At 49.8% G+C, this 19481-nt stretch overlaps 1 protein-coding gene across 1 annotated transcript in view; it reads left to right on the top strand.

Annotated features, from left to right (window-relative positions):
- Nucleotides 1–11205: 11205 nt before the first annotated feature.
- The window catches only part of NTN1 (netrin 1), a 186773-nt gene continuing 178497 nt past the window's right edge, over nucleotides 11206–19481 (top strand). Inside the window, exon 1 of the mRNA XM_052658337.1 lies at nucleotides 11206–12220. Coding sequence (XP_052514297.1) covers nucleotides 11206–12220 — 1015 coding nt within the window. The remainder of the gene's footprint in view (nucleotides 12221–19481) is intronic.

The raw sequence follows: 19481 nt of genomic DNA on the forward strand, positions 1-19481 counted from the left end.
TCCTCATTGTTAAAGGGGAGCCCTGACTCAATGGATGTTCACTAAGGGCTGCTCCTATACTTTCCTAGCTCCTCTGGGCTCTCAGACAGTAATGCCCTTGGAAAGCTGAGTGGTTGCAAGACCTGCCCTGATCCCTGGGTGGTGGCTGGAATGGATACTCCCATCAGCAGTCACTTCTCAACCTGTTACTGTCCCCCAGTCACCTATTCCCCTAGGGTCCTGATCTGTGATTCTCTGTGACCCTGGAAGAACAGAAGATGCCTGACCTCATAAACACTGCTAAGTGAAGTATTCTGGCCTCCGTGCAAACTGAAATCCCTGGATATCATGGTGACGCTTCTCTCAAAGGCCCAGGAGACTATTAACTTGTTTCTGAACTGTGTTCTGAATCGTAAAGGATTCTGAGACCCTGGCCTCCAGAAAGAGGGACCTGGCAAGTGGGGGGCCCTGAACTCAGCATTGCATGAAGTAAGGAACAGGGGGACGTGGCCACACAGCCCATGGGAAGAAGACACAAAGGAAGACTTCGGAAACATCCCAAAGCCAGAGTGTTAATGCTCCCTCTTTTTGTTCCTTTCACTTACCCCAAGCTTGCCTCTAAGATTTCCAAGGGACCTGCTGAACCCTGGCATTTCTACTATTTGGTGGTGTATTAGTCCTGACTGCCACTGTACCAAATTCCCACAAATCTGGAGGCTTAAAACAACAGCAATTTATTTTCTTGCAATTCTGGAGGCCAGACATTTGAAATCAGTGTCACTGGACTAAAACCAAGGGCTGTCCTTTCTATAGAGGCTCTGGAGGAGAATCAGTTCCTTGTCTCTTTCAGCTTCTGGTAGCTGCCAATATTCCTTGGCTTGTGGCCACATCACTCTGATCTCTGTCTCTGTCTTTGCCTTCCCTTTTCTATTTTGTTGGATCTCCCCCTCCCTCCCTCTTATAAGGACACGTGATGGCATTAGGGCCCACCCAGATAATCCAGGATGATCTTCCCATCTCAGGATCCTTTACTTTCATCACATCTGCTGAGATTCATTTTTTGCCACATAAAGTAGCATTCACAGGTTCCAGGAATTAACACATAGATATCTCTGAAGGTGGGGGTGGAGAGCATGTTTCAACCTACCTCAGATGGTGACATCAGTTGTCCATAATGTCATGCTTTGATTGATTTCAGTGAGTTTGTAGTACATTCCTATCCTGTGCCAGGCAGTCTGTTAAACTCTGGGGATTCAAAGAGTAAAGACCCAGTTCCTCTCTCGAGAAGTTGATGGATTAGTCAGGGAAGTATTATGATATGAAGAGCCATGGGAAGAGCCTCCAAAGCCTTGGAGGTACCCAGAATTCATTACTGAGTGCTGAGATTCCTTCTCAAAATCTGCAAAGCCATGTGTTCTCTAGCCTGCATAGCGACTTCTTTGAGCTCACCTCCCAGCACTCCCGTCTTGCTCACCAGGCCCTTTGTTCGTGTTCCTTACACAAGTCAAGCTCTGCCTCAGGACCTTTGCCCTTGCCGTTTCCTTCCACTGGGAGGCACACTCCCGCTGTCCCCCTGCTGCCAGCATATCCGCCCGGCTCCCTTCCTTCCTTGGCTCTACTGGCTCCCTCTCAGAGCCTCTCCTACCCCAAGTACCTTGGCCAAAACCCACCTCCTCTCCTGGCACTGTGCCCCCTTCTTCTGCTCTATTTGTGTTTCTAGCACTTACCCCCATCATTTTGAGATGTGATGACTAGAACTACCCAGAAGAAGATCCTAAACCCAAATACATTCTGTTTTTATTTCTGGTTCTCTTACCTTTCTGGCCTTAGGAAGATCCTGAGCTTAATTTCAAGTAGATCAGGATGGGATTTGAGTGGCGGCTCTTCTAGGGGGACTTATAAATGAGAGGAACCGTTTGTCAGTTGTCACAGTGACGTGTGTATGTGGGGTGTGGGACCTAGAAGCTTTTAGTGGACAGGAGTCAGGGACACTGCACATCCTGTAGTAGACACAGGGCTGGTCTGCCCAGTGAAGAACTGTCTGGCCCCAATGCCAATAGCACCTGTGTGGAGTACTTACCTTAAGAAAGGAGTTGGTACTACAGTCCTAAAATAGTATTTTTCAAGTGTATTTGATAATCTGAGTTTGGCTGGTGGCTCAGATGGTAAAGCGTCTGCCCACAATGTGGGAGACCCGGGTTCAATCCCTGGGTCGGGAAGATCTCCTGGAGAAGGAAATAGCAACCCACTCCAGTATTCTTGCCTGGAAAATCCCATGGATGGAGGAACCTGGTAGGGTACAGTCCCTGGGGTCACAAAGAGTCGGACACGACTGAGCGACTTCACTTCACCTTTTAAGAGTCCTTCAGATGATTTTGTCCCCAATACATCACCTTCTGCCGAACCTGTGTCCCATGAACCATTCAGCTTCTAAAGATCCTCCAGTTCACCTTCTTCTGCCTGATGTCGCTCGGGTGTCACCTCTACAAGTGAGGGGATTCCCTCCTTCAGACTGTGTCTGGGTGTTCAGTGAGCTGAGCCCCAGCTCTGGGTCCAGAGGTTTCCCATAATTTCCCCCTTCTCCAGAGAACCGTCCTTTTATGTTCACCCTTTGTTTCCTTCCTTCATGGCCAGACTTCCACCCTTGACAAAGCTTCCCTGGACGGTGACCCATTTTCTTTATTGTAATAGTGTTCAGGGTGGGACCTTACAAAAGCTTTTTTTGCAAATGAAAATAAATTACATCTGCTGGTTCCCCTTATCCACAGGCGGTTTTCACCCCTTCAAAGAGCTCCGGTAGATTAAGGGATTTGGCGGGTTTGGGGTTTGTATGGGCTTCTTTGCCCAGCTCCGGAATCCTCAGCCAAGAAGCCGGCACTAGGGGAGGGCAGCTGAAGAAGCTGATCAACAGCACTGAGGCCCGGACAAAGCTCGGGGAAACCTACGCTCTAGACCACCTGCTCTCCTGCACTCCTTCCAGAACAGTCAGATCTCCTGGCGTCAAGTCCAGGGGCCTGGGATCCCTTGAGCGTCTCCACGAGGCTGACCAGGTGAGCTGGGCTCTCAAAGCCGCAAAATGAGAGGAGGCCCCTAACTTCTTCCAGGGTGAGTGAGTAGTTATGAATAGTGTTATGAATAGTCAGTGAGAATTATGAATAGTTAAAAACAAACAAACCTCAAACACCCTCAACTCTCATATACTCAGTCTGCCAGCTTCTTTCCTTTTACAGGTGCTTTTTTAATCACTCAATAAGGTAAGTGTGATGGTCCCCATTTCGCTGGGAGAAAACCAATGGGTTTCCAACCTGATGGGTGAAGCAACTTGCTCATGGTCACACAATGAAGTTATGAGTTGGAATCAAGTTTTGTTTGAGTCAAGTTCTTTCTGTTTCCAAAAGTAACACAATCAATTCAGACCCCACTGACTCTTCTGGGGAAGCCAGGTACCCGCATCAAAATCCCCCACTGCTGTAATTTCCAGTCTATGTCAGGAGTCCTGGAAACCACTTCATTTAATGTGTGTTCTCTTAACTGGACCAGACATGCTCAGAAGCACAGTCAAGCCAGGCCACAGCTCAAACTTCTGGTCCACCTGGACCCCATCTCTTGTCTAGACACAGCTGAGACCCATTTGTGTCAGATAACGTCAACCAAGGCCGTCTTGCCCACAGGTGCCGACTAAAAGCTCTGAACCCTGTATCCAGACCATTTCAGTTCCAATTCCTGCTCTTTTACTCATCAGTAAGATGAGCTTCAGCAACTTTCCCGAGTCTCTGTAAGATGGAGCTAGGACTATCCCAATCTCATAAGATTCTTACAAGGATTATGAGTGCATGATTGACAGAGTGCTTAGAAGAGATGAAGGTCCCTCAGGTCATCTCGTTTCTCCGAAGCCCTTTTCCTGTCCTCCTTCCTTGTGAACCAATGGCCTGAGCAGCACCCCCCCCCCCGCCCCCTCCTCCCCCCCGCCCCGTCCCATTACGGGATGTTCCCTCCCTGCATCCTCACCTTGTTCTCTGGTTGCTCCTCCCAGCCCACCTTTATGCTGACCCTCCAGCCTGGCCCTCCCCCAGGCCCCACTCACACTGTTCAGAGGGGCTCTTCTTGTCCACACCAGAGGCACCCAGCACCCAGGCAGGGGGAGCTCTTGTTCTCCTCAATCTCCATCGTTCCTGTGATCTTCGTGAAGCTGACAGCAGCCCCCTGCTCCTATAAGGCCGGAACCACACAGCTGTTCCCCCGTCCACATCTCGTCCATGCTGACTCCTCTCTACCCAGGCCACTCTTCTCTTTCTTTGAAAACGTTGATGCCAAAAGCTCAGCCTGTGTGCACTGGTGCTGCATCGGATCTCGGAGACAAGAGTTCTGGGTGCAGTAAAAAGGGATCCCCTGGTGGCTCAGTCAGTAAAGAGTCTGCCTTCAATGCAGGAGACCTCGGTTCGATCCCTGGGTTGGGAAGATCCCCTGGAGGAGGAAATTCTCCAGTATTCTTGCCTGCAGCATTCCATGGACAGAGGAGCCTGGAGGGCTGCAGTCCATGGAGTCACAGAGTTGGACACAACTGAGTGACTAACACTTTCACTTTTCTTTTCAAAAAGGGATAGCTTTATTGCATTGCTAGGCAAAGTGGGACACAGTGGGTTTGTGCCCTTCAAAAACTGTGTGTCCTGACCTAGTGGAATTTGGTGAGCAATGGTTCAAGGGTGGGGTTGCTAATACGATCAGGCTGTGTACAGACCGGATTCCTTTCATCTGGCCTCAGCTGATCTCCTAATCTTCTCTGAAGAATGCTTCCTCAAGTGAATGCTTCCTCATCTTCCATTTGTTGGGGGTTTCAGTTCTGCAGAAAAGCTCGAAGCTATTACTCTGTGCGTCCCTTGAGGTGGAACCAGGATCCTCTCCCAAGGCTTCTGCTGTTTCTTGACTGCTCCCCCCTTGTCTCTGCATTCCCTCCCTTCCCTGGTTAGCAACTAGGTGAACCCGCCCTTTGGAACACAGAGGTCAGGAGGCTGAACAGAAAGGGTCCTATGCCCAGGAGCCCTACAGGGTCCTGCTCAGTTTCCACAGAAGCATTTGGGTCAGCGAGCCCTGATGCCAGTCCTGAGGATCTTCCATCCCTAGGTGGACAGTCTGTCTGGTCGACTTCATCATCTCCATTCACCTTTTCTGCTTCCCAGCAGAAACCCATCTCATCCTCTGGGGGCCTTGTCATCACCTAGAGCTATTCCACCTCTGGAATTCTTGCTGTAGACATCCAATTTTAGACCATGGTCTCCTCAGTTATTCCCAACTCATGTCATCTATCTTCCTGAGCCTCCAGACCAGCTCTGTCCAACAGAACATTCTGTGATGATAGAAATGTTCTTTATCAATACTCACTCTCCAAGTCAGGGCAACAGAGGAACCGAGCTTTAAATTTTAATGCATTTTAGCTCATTCAAATTGAGTGAAATGAGCCATGAGTGATTACTGGTTGCTTTTTTTTTAAAAAAATATTTATTTGTCTATATCGAGTCTTAGCTGTGGCACACAGGATCTTTTAGTTTCAGCATTCGAATTCTTGGTTATGGCCTGTGGGATCTAGTTCCCTGACCAGAGATCGAACCTGTACCCCCTGCCTTGGGAACATGGAGTCTTAGCCACTGGACCATCAGGAAAGCCCCTTGGCTACTGTCTTGAAAAGTGAACGTGTTAGTTGCTCAGTTTTGTCTGACTCTGTGACCCCGTGGACTGTAGCCCACAAAACTTCTCTGTCCATGGAATTCTCCAGGCAAGAATACTGGAGTGAGTTGCCAATTCCTTCTCCACGGGATCTTCCCAGCCCAGGGATTAAACCCAGGTCTCCTGCATTGCAGACAGATTTTTTTTACTGTCTGAGCCACCAGCATGGCTATAGATCCTGGCCTTTCTATTTCCTCCGCCGTTGGTGGCCTGTCTTCACTGCCTTCTCTCTTCAGTTTTGTCTCTGTTGTCCATCACATCAGCCAACTTCTTCCCTTTGTCCCTGTACCCCACCTCCTGGAAAACAAACAAACCTTCAACTATGGATTAATCCAGTCATTCTGCTTTCTCCAGGTCTACAGTGGCCACTGAGCATTGCTGGGGCATGACTTTCCTGGGTGGCATTCTTTCTCCTGGATGGTCACCAACCTCAATAGGTCTTTGAATTCTAACCGGCCTGCATTGTCCCCTTCTCATTAATGACCCAATCGAGACTTCCTGCCTTTCCAAATCTTCTCCCTCGCTCTCAGCAGGTGGCGTTACTTCTTATGTCTTTGAAACAAGAGACACTTTCAGACCACCTGACTTGCCCCTTTAACGAGGCTAGTTTTATCTGTCTTCAACCTCCTTCTTCTCCTTCCTATCAACATTTAGGCAAGTTCAAATAGCCTTATCTTATAAACAACAATAAAAAATCCCAAGCTTCCTTCACTCCCATGTCACCTTCCAATCACCCTATCTCTTTCCTGCCACTTGTTTTCACACTTCTGGAAACTTGTCTTCACTGGCTATCTGCACTTTCTCACCTCCCATTCAATCCATAACTTGGGGCCGTCTGGCTTGTGTCCATGTCACTCTTCTGCCACTACCAGTCAAGGTCACCAAGGACTTCCTTGTCATTCAGTCCAAAGGACTCTTTCAGATCTTATCTTGACCTTGAAGGCATGTGACACTGCTCACCACTCCTCCTTGCTTGAAACTTGCCCACTGGTTTCTAGGACACCTGAGTCTCCTGCTTTTCTTCCTCTTATTCTGGGTATGGTGTTCCTTGGTGGCTCAGCATTAAAGAAGCCATCTGACAATGAAGGAGACATGGGTTTGATCCCCGAGTCAGGAAGATCCCCTGGGGGATGGCAACCCGCTCCAGTATTCTTGCCTGGGAAATCCCATGGACAGAGGAGCCTGGTGGGCTACAGTCCGTGGGGTCACAAAAGAGTCAGACATGACTTCGTGACTAAACCACCACCACTCTGGCCACTTCTACGTTTCCTGAAACTTCCACATTCTCATCTTCCTAGGGTGATTCTCAGGCTTCCCAGGTAAGGCTTAGGTGTCAAGAATGGTGTCCTCCACCCCCCACCCTACCCCCGAGTGCATTCCTGGCCCAAACACCTGGGAATGTGTTTTCTCACCCAAGAAACTCACTGTGGTGTTTTGAACATCAGTTTGTATTGTGAATCCCATTGCTCAGAGCCTGACACGCCTTTTTGGGTGTGTATTTATAACTGTCACTTTGAGAAGCTCTCACAACATTTGGACATCTGTTTTTTTCATTTGCCTCCTCAAAGGGCAGTCTGCTGTAGGGACACTGACAAATTAGAGGACGTCAGGAGAGGCTACAGGGTGGGTGGTCAGCAAAGTGTCCTGTGAGAACTCACTGAAAGAACTGGGGGACTTCCCCGGTAGTCCGATGGTTAAGACTCCGCGCTTCCCCTGCAGAGGGCCCAGGTTCAATCCCTGGTCAGGAAACTAGAGCCTGCATGCCACAACTAAGACCTAGCACAGCCAAACAAATAAATAGATATTTTAAGAAAAAGCTCGGGGACAGAAACAACATAGCAGAAGGAAGGCTTCAGAGCGCTAGCCAATCTGGTCTTAAAGATATTCCAAACGAGACCATGTTGGGTTGGAAGGGAGTGGGGTAGCCCGGCGTGCCTTTTTCAGACCCGTCCTTGTGAGGCTGTCTTCTTGACTCATGTTCTGGTGTGATGCTCTCAGCTTACACGATGGCCCATCACAGAAACCCTCCGTGAAGTTTGGGGATACTTAAGGGTGTCTGCTTGTTACCTCACACTGTGGTCTCTTTAGGAGGCCCTCCAGGATAAATTCCTGACTGATTTTAGTACTAAGAATAGTTGTAATTCTTTTGAGTAATAGGTCTGTTTTTCTCTCACAGGCACTGGGAATTTGTGACTGACATGGTCTTCTTTTCACTTGCGCTTTGGAAAAGCTTCAGGACAAATTTGTGGCCCACCCCCAGGAAGTGAATAGGGCAGCCCCAGAACCACTTTACCTTGATTCCCATCTCTGCTTTGTCTTCCCTTGTGGTTTTTCTTTCTCCTCTTAGTTCTCCTTATTTTACCATACACAATCAAGAACAGGCAAGCAAAAATAAACAAAAATCGCCTGTAACCTCACTATCCAGATACCCACAATTATCAGTGTTGTCCTTTTATGCATATTTAAAAAAAATAAAAATGAGAGGATACCATGCCTACCTTTTGGGGGGGCATAGTGTTTTGTAACTTGCTTTTTTCGTTTTATGTCACCAATATCTTTCCATGTAATTAAATGTCTTTAAACAACTTAAAATTTCTATGAAGATCTAATAATGTCATACTACCAACTAATATGTCTACATCCATTTGTGTGCCTGGCTTTATGTACAGTCACATATACATGTATATGAAAGTACACCCACAGAGATGATCTAAGGACAATATTTGTATACACATATTAGAAGCTATAACATTCGTATGTGTCAACTCATCTGATGCTCACAACCCTAAGAGTTAGAGCTTATTGTCCCCCTTTTATAAATGAAGAAACCAGGCACAGAAAGATGCAAAAGTTGCCAAGGTCACACTCTGACTCCAAAGGGTGTTGGAACTCCAAACTGCCACGTTGCCTTTCAGGATGCCATTGAGATTTCACAGTCCATGGAGTTAAACAGAAAAAAAGAAACGTTTACCTTCTTCCACCTCACTTTCTAATTTATGTTATTTTGCCTTGTCTTAAGCACCCTTGTAAGTCACCTGAAATCCCCCTCTGCCGCGGCATAAACAAACAGTGCAGAGAGTGCTACCCGGCACAAGAAGACAGTTAAAATTCTACCCCAGGGCAGAGGATGAATCCAGCCAGTGCTGCAATGAAGTGGATTTATTTCCTTGGGCTGCAGTGAACTTCCATCCCTAGAAGAGCTGGCTTGGGTGGCCATCTCTCAGGGAGGCTGGGGTAGGCAGTCTTCCAAACAGACTGAGCTGGGCCAGACTAGCCCTGAGGCCCCTTCTTAGACTCCCAGAGTTTATGAAAATACCAATAAGACAAAACAAGACACTCAATGGGGCTAATGCAGCAAGCCAGCTGTTGGGCCAGAACCAGTATCCCAAGTTTTCAAGCCAGGCCTGTTACCAGCTCACTCATCTAAAAGTTAACAACAGGCAGTTCAGTTCAAAACTCTTAGCCCAGTGTCTTCTTTCCCCTGAAGTGCTTTGGCTGCTGCTGGAAGAGGGTCAAAGGATACCGTCACTGTCTTCGGCCCTTCGGTGAAGGTAGCAGAGAAGGAGGCAAGAAGCTGGGTGGCCCCAAGGGTGTCCCACTAGACTAGAATTGGGTGGGATGATCCGTTTGACAAATGTGAGGAGAGGAAGGAGCCAGGTTTCTATGGCTGGGAGATCTTACTCAAGTTTCTTCACCTCCTGAGAACTATTTCCTCCCTCATCTGCAAAACAGACTTTCACATCTACTCTGCAAAGCAGTTATGGGTTCCCAGCAGATAGTATGGGCTACAGCACCTTTGCACACTGAGCCGGTGAGCACCTTATCAGGCTGCTTGTGGATCCGGGGAGGGCTAGGCCACCTCCAGCCCGAGGCCTGGGGGTTGCTGGCCAGTGCCCAGGTGCTGTCTGGTTTTGTCCCACTTCAGCCTCCAGCCCACCACAACTCCCAGGTAGAAAAGGAGCTGCTTTCTCTACAGACTGGCCCACCGAGGGGTGACAGCTGTGAGGGGACGGCAGAGCCGCTCTTTCCCTCCAGATGCCAGGGGCTGCGGGTAGGAGAGGCGAGCCAGCAGAGGCTCCCTCTTCCTCACGATTCCGGGCTGTCTGCCCACGGGGCACGGCCCTGGACGCGGTGCCACCAGGGCCATCACGCTGGGTTTGAGGAAGGCCCGACCCCAGCTCAGCAAAGAAAACAAACACAGATGTGTTTGCCCGGGACCAAGAGGGAGAAAAATCGCCCCCTCTCCCTCGCCTGCGCGCTCCCCAGGGGCGTGGGGCCGGCGGAAACCTGCTGGGCTCCCGGGGCAGCGCGGGGCCGGGCGAAGCGGACGGTCCCCGGCCGGCCCCTCCTCCCTCCGCGGGGTGCGCGCCGGGCCCAGCCCCCTCTCCGGGGTTTCCCCGGGCGCTCTCCTCGCTTCCCTTTGTCTCCGCTTCTCCTTCTCGGGCGCCCGGCTTTCCACCCGTTCGTACCCTCGCTCTCTCCGGGTCCCTGGCCGCTTCCCTTTAACTTTCTTCTTTCCCGGGGTGAAAACTTGGCTCGGGAGCCGGCGGCTGCCCGCCGACGTTATTGGCCGGCGCCCCGCCCGGCGGCCCCGCCCCCCGCCCCCGCGCTCCCCTCCGCCCCCCTCTCCCTGCGCGAGTGGCGGCGGCGGCGGCGGCGGCGGAGCCTTCGGGGGCGTGCGTGCGTGTGTGAGTGCGCGCCAGCCAGCGGGAGTGTGTGCGCCCCGGGCGCGGGCTGGGCGGCACTCGCACCGCGGCGGCAGCGGCGGGAGCCGGGCGGCCGCGTCGTCATTCGGCCGGGAGAGGCGGCGGCGGCCGGGCCGGGCCGGGGCTGGGACAGCGGCGGCCGCGCCGGGCATGGAGCTGGCAAGCCCGCGCTGAGGCAGGACGCGCCTGCTAGCAACCAGCGAGAAGCTCTCCGCCGTCCGGCGCGCGGGCTCCCCGGCCGGGGCCGGGCAAACTTTTCTTTCTCTTTTGCCCTCTCCTGAGGTAAAGTCCCTAACGCGGACTCGCCGGCCGGGAGTGCGATCTGGGGCAGCTGAGCGGGAAGCCCGGGCTGCGGGAGGAGGGGGCGCGGGCCGTGCGAGCTCAGGGGCTCTGCGAGTTGTCCCGCGCCGGAGTTGAGGGGTGCGGGCGGGGCGACGGCTGACGAGCAGACGGGCGCGGGCAGGACCCTCGGGCGGCGTGGAGGCGGCGGCGGCGGCGGGGAAACCGAGCGATTGCCCGCAGCCCCGGCTCGCCGCCGGCGGGGAAGAGGAGGCGCGGGCAGTGCGGGGCCTGGGGGTCTCCGGATTCGCCTACCCCCGGGACGCGGGGCACCGAGGCGGGTGTTCGGTGCGGGGGAAGCCGGGCGTTCGCCCGCGTCCCCGATCGCCGCCCCACCGCGGGGTTGGAGGGCGCGGGGCGGGCTGGCTGAGCGCGGCTCCCCTCTCTCCGCAGGCGCTTTCTGCGGCGGGCGGACCGACTCCTCGGCGCGGCGGGGCCGGGGCAGGCTGGACGCAGCACGATGCGCGCAGTGTGGGAGGCGCTGGCGGCGCTGGCGGCCGTGGCGTGCCTGGTGGGCGCGGTGCGCGGCGGGCCCGGGCTCAGTATGTTCGCCGGCCAGGCGGCGCAGCCCGACCCCTGCTCGGACGAGAACGGCCACCCGCGCCGCTGCATCCCGGACTTTGTCAACGCGGCCTTCGGCAAGGACGTGCGGGTGTCCAGCACCTGCGGCCGGCCCCCGGCGCGCTACTGCGTGGTGAGCGAGCGCGGCGAGGAGCGGCTGCGCTCCTGCCACCTCTGCAACGCGTCGGACCCCAAGAAGGCGCACCCGCCCGCCTTCCTCACGGATCTCAACAACCCGCACAACCTGACGTGCTGGCAGTCGGAGAACTACCTGCAGTTCCCGCACAACGTCACGCTCACGCTGTCGCTCGGCAAGAAGTTCGAGGTGACCTACGTGAGCCTGCAGTTCTGCTCGCCCCGGCCCGAGTCCATGGCCATCTACAAGTCCATGGACTACGGGCGCACGTGGGTGCCCTTTCAGTTCTACTCCACGCAGTGCCGCAAGATGTACAACCGGCCGCACCGCGCGCCCATCACCAAACAGAACGAGCAGGAGGCGGTGTGCACCGACTCGCACACCGACATGCGCCCACTCTCGGGCGGCCTCATCGCTTTCAGCACGCTGGATGGGCGACCCTCGGCGCACGACTTCGACAACTCGCCGGTGCTGCAGGACTGGGTTACGGCCACCGACATCCGCGTGGCTTTCAGCCGCCTGCACACGTTCGGCGACGAGAACGAGGACGACTCGGAGCTGGCGCGCGACTCGTACTTCTACGCCGTGTCCGACCTGCAGGTGGGCGGCCGCTGCAAGTGCAACGGCCACGCGGCCCGTTGCGTGCGCGACCGCGACGACAGCCTGGTGTGCGACTGCAGGCACAACACGGCCGGCCCGGAGTGTGACCGCTGCAAGCCCTTCCACTACGACCGGCCCTGGCAGCGCGCCACCGCCCGCGAGGCCAACGAGTGCGTGGGTGAGTGGGGCGCCACGGGGACGCGGGCGGGACCCGGACGGGGCGGGGACCCGGGCGGCTACTCCCGGGCCTAGCGAGCATCTCCCGCTGCGTGAATGTGGTGGGGATGGTGGGAGGCGCGTTCCAGGAAATCCTGGGCGGTGGGGCCGGGAGAGTCGGTCCACTCGCGCGCTTGACGCTGGCCAGTTGGGTTGGCCTCCTGTGTGCTTCGGTAAGATAAGATGCTGGGAGTGGGCTTTGCAGAAAATTTACCAGTCAGTTCCCCTAATCCCAGATCCAAGGGCAGACACTGATTGCCTTCTCCTCAGTTTGGCGGGACTCTGGGATCCACCCCCCCCACCCCGCCCCAGGGCAGCAGCTGGTCTCGCTGTTGGGGACCCCGGCCCGGTTCCCAGGAAGTTCCAGCTCCACGGCCACAAATCCCTCGGGAGGTGGCAAAGGGATTTGCAATTTGGTGCTAATTCGGTGCACGACGAACATCACTCCTGCGTCCTCCATTTGTCTTTTACGGTTTGAAAATAGATATAGTTTCCTTTTGGATAGCGTGTTTGGGCTAGCAAAAGAATGATGTGATTTAAATTAATTACTATCTGCAGATTACAAAAGAGAGTTCACTAATTATTTTAAACTAAGTCAGCCCCGGTCCAAAAAAGAAGTGTACCAGATTTTCGTTGTTGTTGTTAGCATGGTGGGGGGCGGGGTGTGTGTGTTGAGGTGAAATTAAACAATTCCCGGGAATTAACTAAGGGCCCAGATTCTTGATTTTATGGGGTTTCAGGTCCTGAAAGAGAAATCTCACAAAACCCTGTACTGGTGGATATTCTTGGGTCTGAAATGAGGCTTGAAAAAAAAAAAAGAAATGCATTCCGCTTCTGGATCATACAACTTTGCTGCAGTAGAAACTCTGAGCTCTCAGTTTCTCCTCAGGAGAAGAAGAAGAAAAAACATAGAGGAAAGGTAGGTAGTTGGACCATAATCAGCTTTTCCAGTATGAGACGTAAAGGTACCAATCCCACGCTTTATTTTAAGGAAAATCATTCAGTTCGGCCATCTGCCCTTGGGTATTCATCTTTTGTGGAATAGTTATTCCCTCCCCCTCCCATACAGCCCATGTGAGTTTCTTCAGTTGCCTCGGCCTCTGAGGCACATTACAAAGTTTGCTGGCCCCCACAAACACACGTCTTGAGGTCTGGTTCTGGTTAATTGTGTCATGTTGTTGTCGAATAGTTTGTGCCTCATGACTTGTGGATGCAGACTTTCTCGGAATGGAAAACATGTTTTGATCGGCTCTGAGGCCCAGGCGGGCGTCCTGGTCTGCAGAGGGCAGTTCTCCCGTTGCGTGGCCAGATCTCCATTTTTGCACTCCATCCAAGGGTCTACTTCTGCAGACCTCATTGTCCTTCCCGCTCCTGTAAGGGACGCCACTGCTGGCTGGTCGGAAGAGACTTTTCAGGATTCGGGCGGTGAGACAGTGGTTACTCCCCGACTTAGTCGTCTTTGAGAATAGAACGCCTTTAATCTGCTCCATTCCTTCAGAAATGTTGGTTTTTCCCATCCCTTCTCTTTCTTCTCGCCTTTCCTCTTTTCATTTCTTCCTTTTGTGAGTGAAAACCCTTTATTGACATTTAAAAGGCCTCCCAGGGTTTGGCTATCTGTGTTAGCTTGTATGTGCATATGAAAGATAACTTCTCATCGTCACCAGCAGGGTCTGATTGGAAAACACGCAAGTGAATACATGGAGGCAAATAAGCTGGCTATGATGGTAACGTTTTCCTGGCTTGAAGATTCCTCTTAGCTGTGGTGGTGGTGTTCCGATACCACCCACCTCCAGCTCTCCGTCACTTTGTATGTGGAGAAGTAACCCGAAATTTTATAACAATGGCCATGCGCTTGAAATAATCTCCATAGTTGAGGATTTTGTCTTTTGACCAAAGCACTAACTCTGTGCACAAATTGGATTGACTGTTTTTTTTTTAAAGCCAAATTGAGCAATCAACATATTAACTAACGTAATTAGTAAGCCTTTTTGTTCAAAAAGTTTAATTAGGCCTAATAAGTACATAATCTACATGACAAATAATCGGCTGACAATATTTTCTGGGTTTCACCGAAGTTATTTTAATTCTCAGTAGTTAAAGTATCTTTAAATCTTGCCAATTATTCAGTCATCTCATAAAAGCCAAGCCAATTCAGTGATGTTAAAGTTATTTATAGTTTCCTTTTTGAATAGATGTTCTGATACCTTGTAGATATAGCCTCGGGAATGTCAGGTTGAAGTTCCCATAAAGTCTTAATTGAAGTCTTAGTGATTTTTCCATCATTTCACAAAAGAGAAAGCCAGCAAAGACAATTTAGAAGTGATTTACAATTAAAGGTCGAGCTTTTTATGAAAAGGCCCTGAAGTGGAGATACGTGAATGAATTAGTATTTGACAGGTGTTCTGAGACACTACAGGGCACTGTGCTAGGAAAAGGCATTAATAAATCCTTCAAACACTAACTTTTGTACTATCAGCAGCTCAGATTCCCCCCCCCCCACAAATAATCCTATCTTGTGAATTTCACACTGTTGACATAGAAAGTCAGGCTACCCAGATTATTTACAGCTAAGGCAAAGAAGTATATTTTCTACTCCAAAAGTGTTTTGATAAAAAAATGAAACACTATCACTGTCTGTCTTTGCCTTTCTAAAATAATGAGACACGACATAATAAAGTGACATTGTTCCCTAAGTTAACTGTCTCACCGCCCCCCCATCCTAAAACTTTAAGAAAACATCGATATTATTATTTTTCTAAATAGTTCTATATAGGGCCAAGAAAATATTATATCCTATAGGTTTTTCTTTGGTCCAGCTTTCTTTTCAGGGTTGTTTGAAGGTTGAGTTCTCTACGAAGTAAACGTGAATTTTTATAAGGTCCAATTTTGTTTTAAACGCAATTTTGGATTTCTTCCTGAAAAGAAAACCCAAAACAATATGAAAGACAAGACTGTGTATAATGTTACGGCCTCGACAGCTCTCCGTGGAATAACTAAATACTTTCTTCCGCCCATATGTATCAGCAGTGTTCACATGCTCTTATACACATGTGCATCTATATTCATCGTGTAAAGAAGCATCCATGCATGGGGGGGTGTATACATTCAAGAGAAAATGCATGAACAGTTTTAAACCACCTGGGTTGCTAGGCCCTCCCCCTCTTCCTTTTTTTTTTTTCAAAAAAGAGCATCTGAAGACCATATTGTGTTTCCATAAATTATTGACATCAGTTTTAATCAGTGTCCCCCTGACGTCGGAGCTGTGTTAGTATTTAGTGCCTGATGAAGCATGCTATTTAATCTTACTGTGGGGATGTCAGCATGAACCCCTGCCTGGTTTGTGACAGGGTGAACTTATGAAAACTTGTTTTGCGACTCACACTTTGGCTTGACGTTGCCCTGCTGAAACCCAAAACCCACACAAAAGACGTCTCTGGAAGATGAGCACTGTGCTGGGCTGGCCTCCTATGGTCATGGGTACCTGCACCATAAAGCTTGTAATTGTTTAAACATGACTTTGGGAGGGGGTCCTCAGGCTGTAAATGGCTCTGGGCCTGCCGTCATTCCTGGCAGGAGAGGGAGGTTATATGGGAGGTGTTGCTGTGATAAATCTAATGCCCCGATAAAAACTCTTGCAAAATCAGAAGGCTAAAATGATCTGCTGCTCAGTCTGGTATATAGCTGTAGATAAGTGAATATTCTTATAGTCCTGGTGATTATCATGGGCTTCCCTGGTGGTTCAGTGGTAAAGACTCCACCTGCAGGAGACATGGGTTCAGTCCCTGGGTTGGGAAGATCCCCTGAAGAAGGAACTGGCAACCCACTCCAGTATTCTTACCTGTAAAGTCTCATGGACACAGGAACCTGGCGGGCTAGGCCACGGGGCTGCAAAGAGTTGGGCATGACTTAGTGACTAACCACCACCACCACCACCGTTTATTATAATTATTATCTTTATATGACTAACCCTGGAGGGCTTTTTTTTGCCCAACATTTAGTTATTTAATCATTGTAACTAAGCTAATACTAGGCTCCATTATTGTTCTTATTTTACAGAGGAAGAAACTATAACCTTTGGGTAAAGGGTTTACCCAAAGTCATATAGCTAGTAGGTGGTGGAACTGGGTCTCCCGTCTGAAGTTTAGGCTTTGTTTTACTGCATCTTCTGTGCTGCCTCCCCATAGAATGGATGAATGGCTGGATGGCTGGATGAATGAATAGTTCATGTACAGGCAGAACTCAGATAGTGCAGGTTTGTTTACAGACCACAGCGATAAAGCAAGTCACATGAATTTCTCAGTTTCCCAGTGTCTGTAAAAGTTGTTTATACTATAGTTTATCAAGTGTGCAATAGTATTATGTCTTAAAAAATAGCAATGTACATATCTCAGTTATTCATAAAAATACTTCATTTCAGGAAGCTATATTCAATATCTTATGACGAACCATAATGGAAAAGAATGTGCAAAATTACTATATATGTATGACTGAAACATTGATGCACAGCAGAAGTTAACACAACATCATAAATCAACTATATTTCAATAAAACTAAAAAAACACTTCATTGCTAAAAAATGCTAACCATCCTCTGAGCCTTTCTGAGAGTCATATTAATATTAATAGTCGTAACATCAAAGATCACCGATGATAGATTACCGTAACACAGACAATAATAAAAAGTTGGAACTATTGCTAAGAATTACCAAAATGTGACCCAGCGGCATGAAGTGAGTCTATGCTACAGTGTCCGTAGACTTGCTTGAGGCTGGGTTGCCACAACCCTTCAACCTGTAAGAAACACGATGTCTACAAAGTTCAGTAAAGCGCAGTACAATCAAGCGAGGTCTGTGTGTAGAGGACAATAGTTGGAACAACCTGTTGCCTCTTGCTGGAATTAAAGGTGGTTCCCTAGTTGTGCTGTATTATGTGATAGTATGTCATATGATGCCGTAGATCGTATTTACTATGTTCATACATGCTTGAATGCTTGCATATGAAATTGTATATAAAAAGTCCTTGATGTTAGCCTTTAGGCCTCGTGGGAGCTGGGAGCTTTTAGAAATGTAACTACAGAGTGTTTAAACACTTTTGTGTGGGTGGTCAGCGTGCACAGGTGTTGCTCATGGCCGAGTTTTGATTTCAGGGCCCGTGATCTCTCTCAGAGGTGGTGGAACAGAGCTCGTAATCAGAAATTCCTTTTTTAACCAGGGCTTCTCTTTTCTCCCTAGTGCTCAGTAGCTGGTTGCTTCTCTGGGACATATTGGAAAAAGTATAGGACGTGGCTAAGAAGTATTGTTCAAGAAGGGAGTTTAGGGACTTCCCTAGTGGTCCAGTGGTTTAGACCTCACCTTCCGATGCCGGGGGTGCAGGTTTGTTCCCTGCTCAGGAAGCTAAGATCCTACATGCCTTGCAGCCAAAAGACCAAAAAAATCATAAAAACAGAAGCAATATAAACAGTAAACATAGACAGTAACAACTTCAATAAAGACTTTAAAAATGGTCCACATCAAAAAGAAAAGTCTTAAAAATAAAGACAGGAGTTTAATGGTGTATCCTGGTCGCTGGCGGGGTGCTGGTACGTGCAGGGCACGTGTGTCAGTGGCACAGGGCTATCGTTTATCACTTTGGGCCCCATGGCAGCTGGACTGAGGGTCTCTGTTGAGGTGGGCCCAGATGCTGCTCACTCCTTGACCCAGAGAAGTGAGACAGAGCCGAATCAAGACACACTTTTTGGGGAGCGTCTGTTTCTTTCCAAGGCTTTGCCAAACTGTCCTTTTGCCCTGCCCAGACTTCTCCCTGACCTCCTCCTCCTGTAGAAAAATGAGATCCTCAGAAAAGTATTTGAGACTTCAGGTCCAGAGTAAATACTGGAAAGGCAGTGGGTTGCAATTCAGATGTTCCCTGGAAGGAACCCCCTCATTGTCTGCTCACAGCTGGTATCGATAATTTCCTCCTGGAGATGAGTTGTGCTTTTCATTAAGTAAATTTTTTGTCTTGGGATTAAACCAACATTGTATTCTTAATAGACTTTTATGTTTACACTTCAAAAGTCCACTGGGTTGTTATTCCTGTTATCTTGATGGCTTCTACGGCGTCTGCTATGCACACTGGCTTCACCAAAATAAATGGCTCTCTAGGGAACTGGATTATAAAACGGTCTTATCTGTTGATGCTGTGGTGCGGGTATTTTGTGAGCCAGTATTTTTTTTCCTTCCTTTCAGAAGTGATAATCATACCTTGAGTTTCTGCAGTGCCTTTCATTAGAGGGAGACTGGAGGTCTCGGGGCGGGGGGTGGGCTTTTGAAATGCTTGAGATTTGAGGTTAATACTTAGAGAGTGGCCGACAGCATTTTGCCTGTTGGTCTGAAGAGACACACCTCAGCCGTTGTGGTCTCTGCAGCCTCGGAAGATGCAGCTTTGGTTTAGGTGGCCAGGGAGTTTAAAGTGTCTGTCCCAGGGTGTGTCACGTTGCATGCTGAGGAGAGACTGAAAACCCCTGCTGTGTGCCAGGCATCGTCCTCGGTGCTCTACATGTGCTTTATGTCAGTGAATCAGATTGCCATGAGAAACGGAAGCCTTTCCAAACCAGATGTCCTGGCCACCAGCCCGGAGGTTTTGCACAAACAAACCTGAGCTCAGACAGGGCACATCTTGGCTTGTTCGGTGATGCCATTGCAGACACAGAGAGCAGGCAGGTACCAGTGGCACTTGTCTCAAAGGCTGATCACATAAAATCCACATTCTGTTGTAATCAGCTCCCAGGGATGGTTCTGAACAGCACCTGGAATAAGGAAACTGCCCGCGAGAGTCCTTGGACATAGGACTGTTCGCCACCAGTCTGTCTCTTGTCTCAGTTCGGTTCGATGTGTATAGCACCACGTGGGGAGTTCAAGAGTGCATTTCTGTATTCGTATTCCAGAAAATGTAGCCCTATTATAAACTTGGAATTAGATTTTCCTTTGCGTTGGAACGTTACATGATTTACATAACATTTAATGATTTAATGACATAGTGTTTTATGATTATATAATGTGAGTTTCCCCAGGTCAGAAGGCAGAGACCCATCAGCTGGTCAGTTCTTTGCTTCTGGAGATAATACTTCCTTTCCATCCCCAGCTCCTGGGAGTCTTTGATTCAACGTGTGTTCACCCTTTACTTTGTTATTTTTGTACCAGTTCTGCCCTCTGACAGAGTGAAGGGACTGTGGTCATGGGATGGATG

The sequence above is a fragment of the Budorcas taxicolor genome, chromosome 19 (genome assembly GCF_023091745.1).
Source record: "Budorcas taxicolor isolate Tak-1 chromosome 19, Takin1.1, whole genome shotgun sequence".
Lineage (NCBI taxonomy): Eukaryota > Metazoa > Chordata > Mammalia > Artiodactyla > Bovidae > Budorcas > Budorcas taxicolor.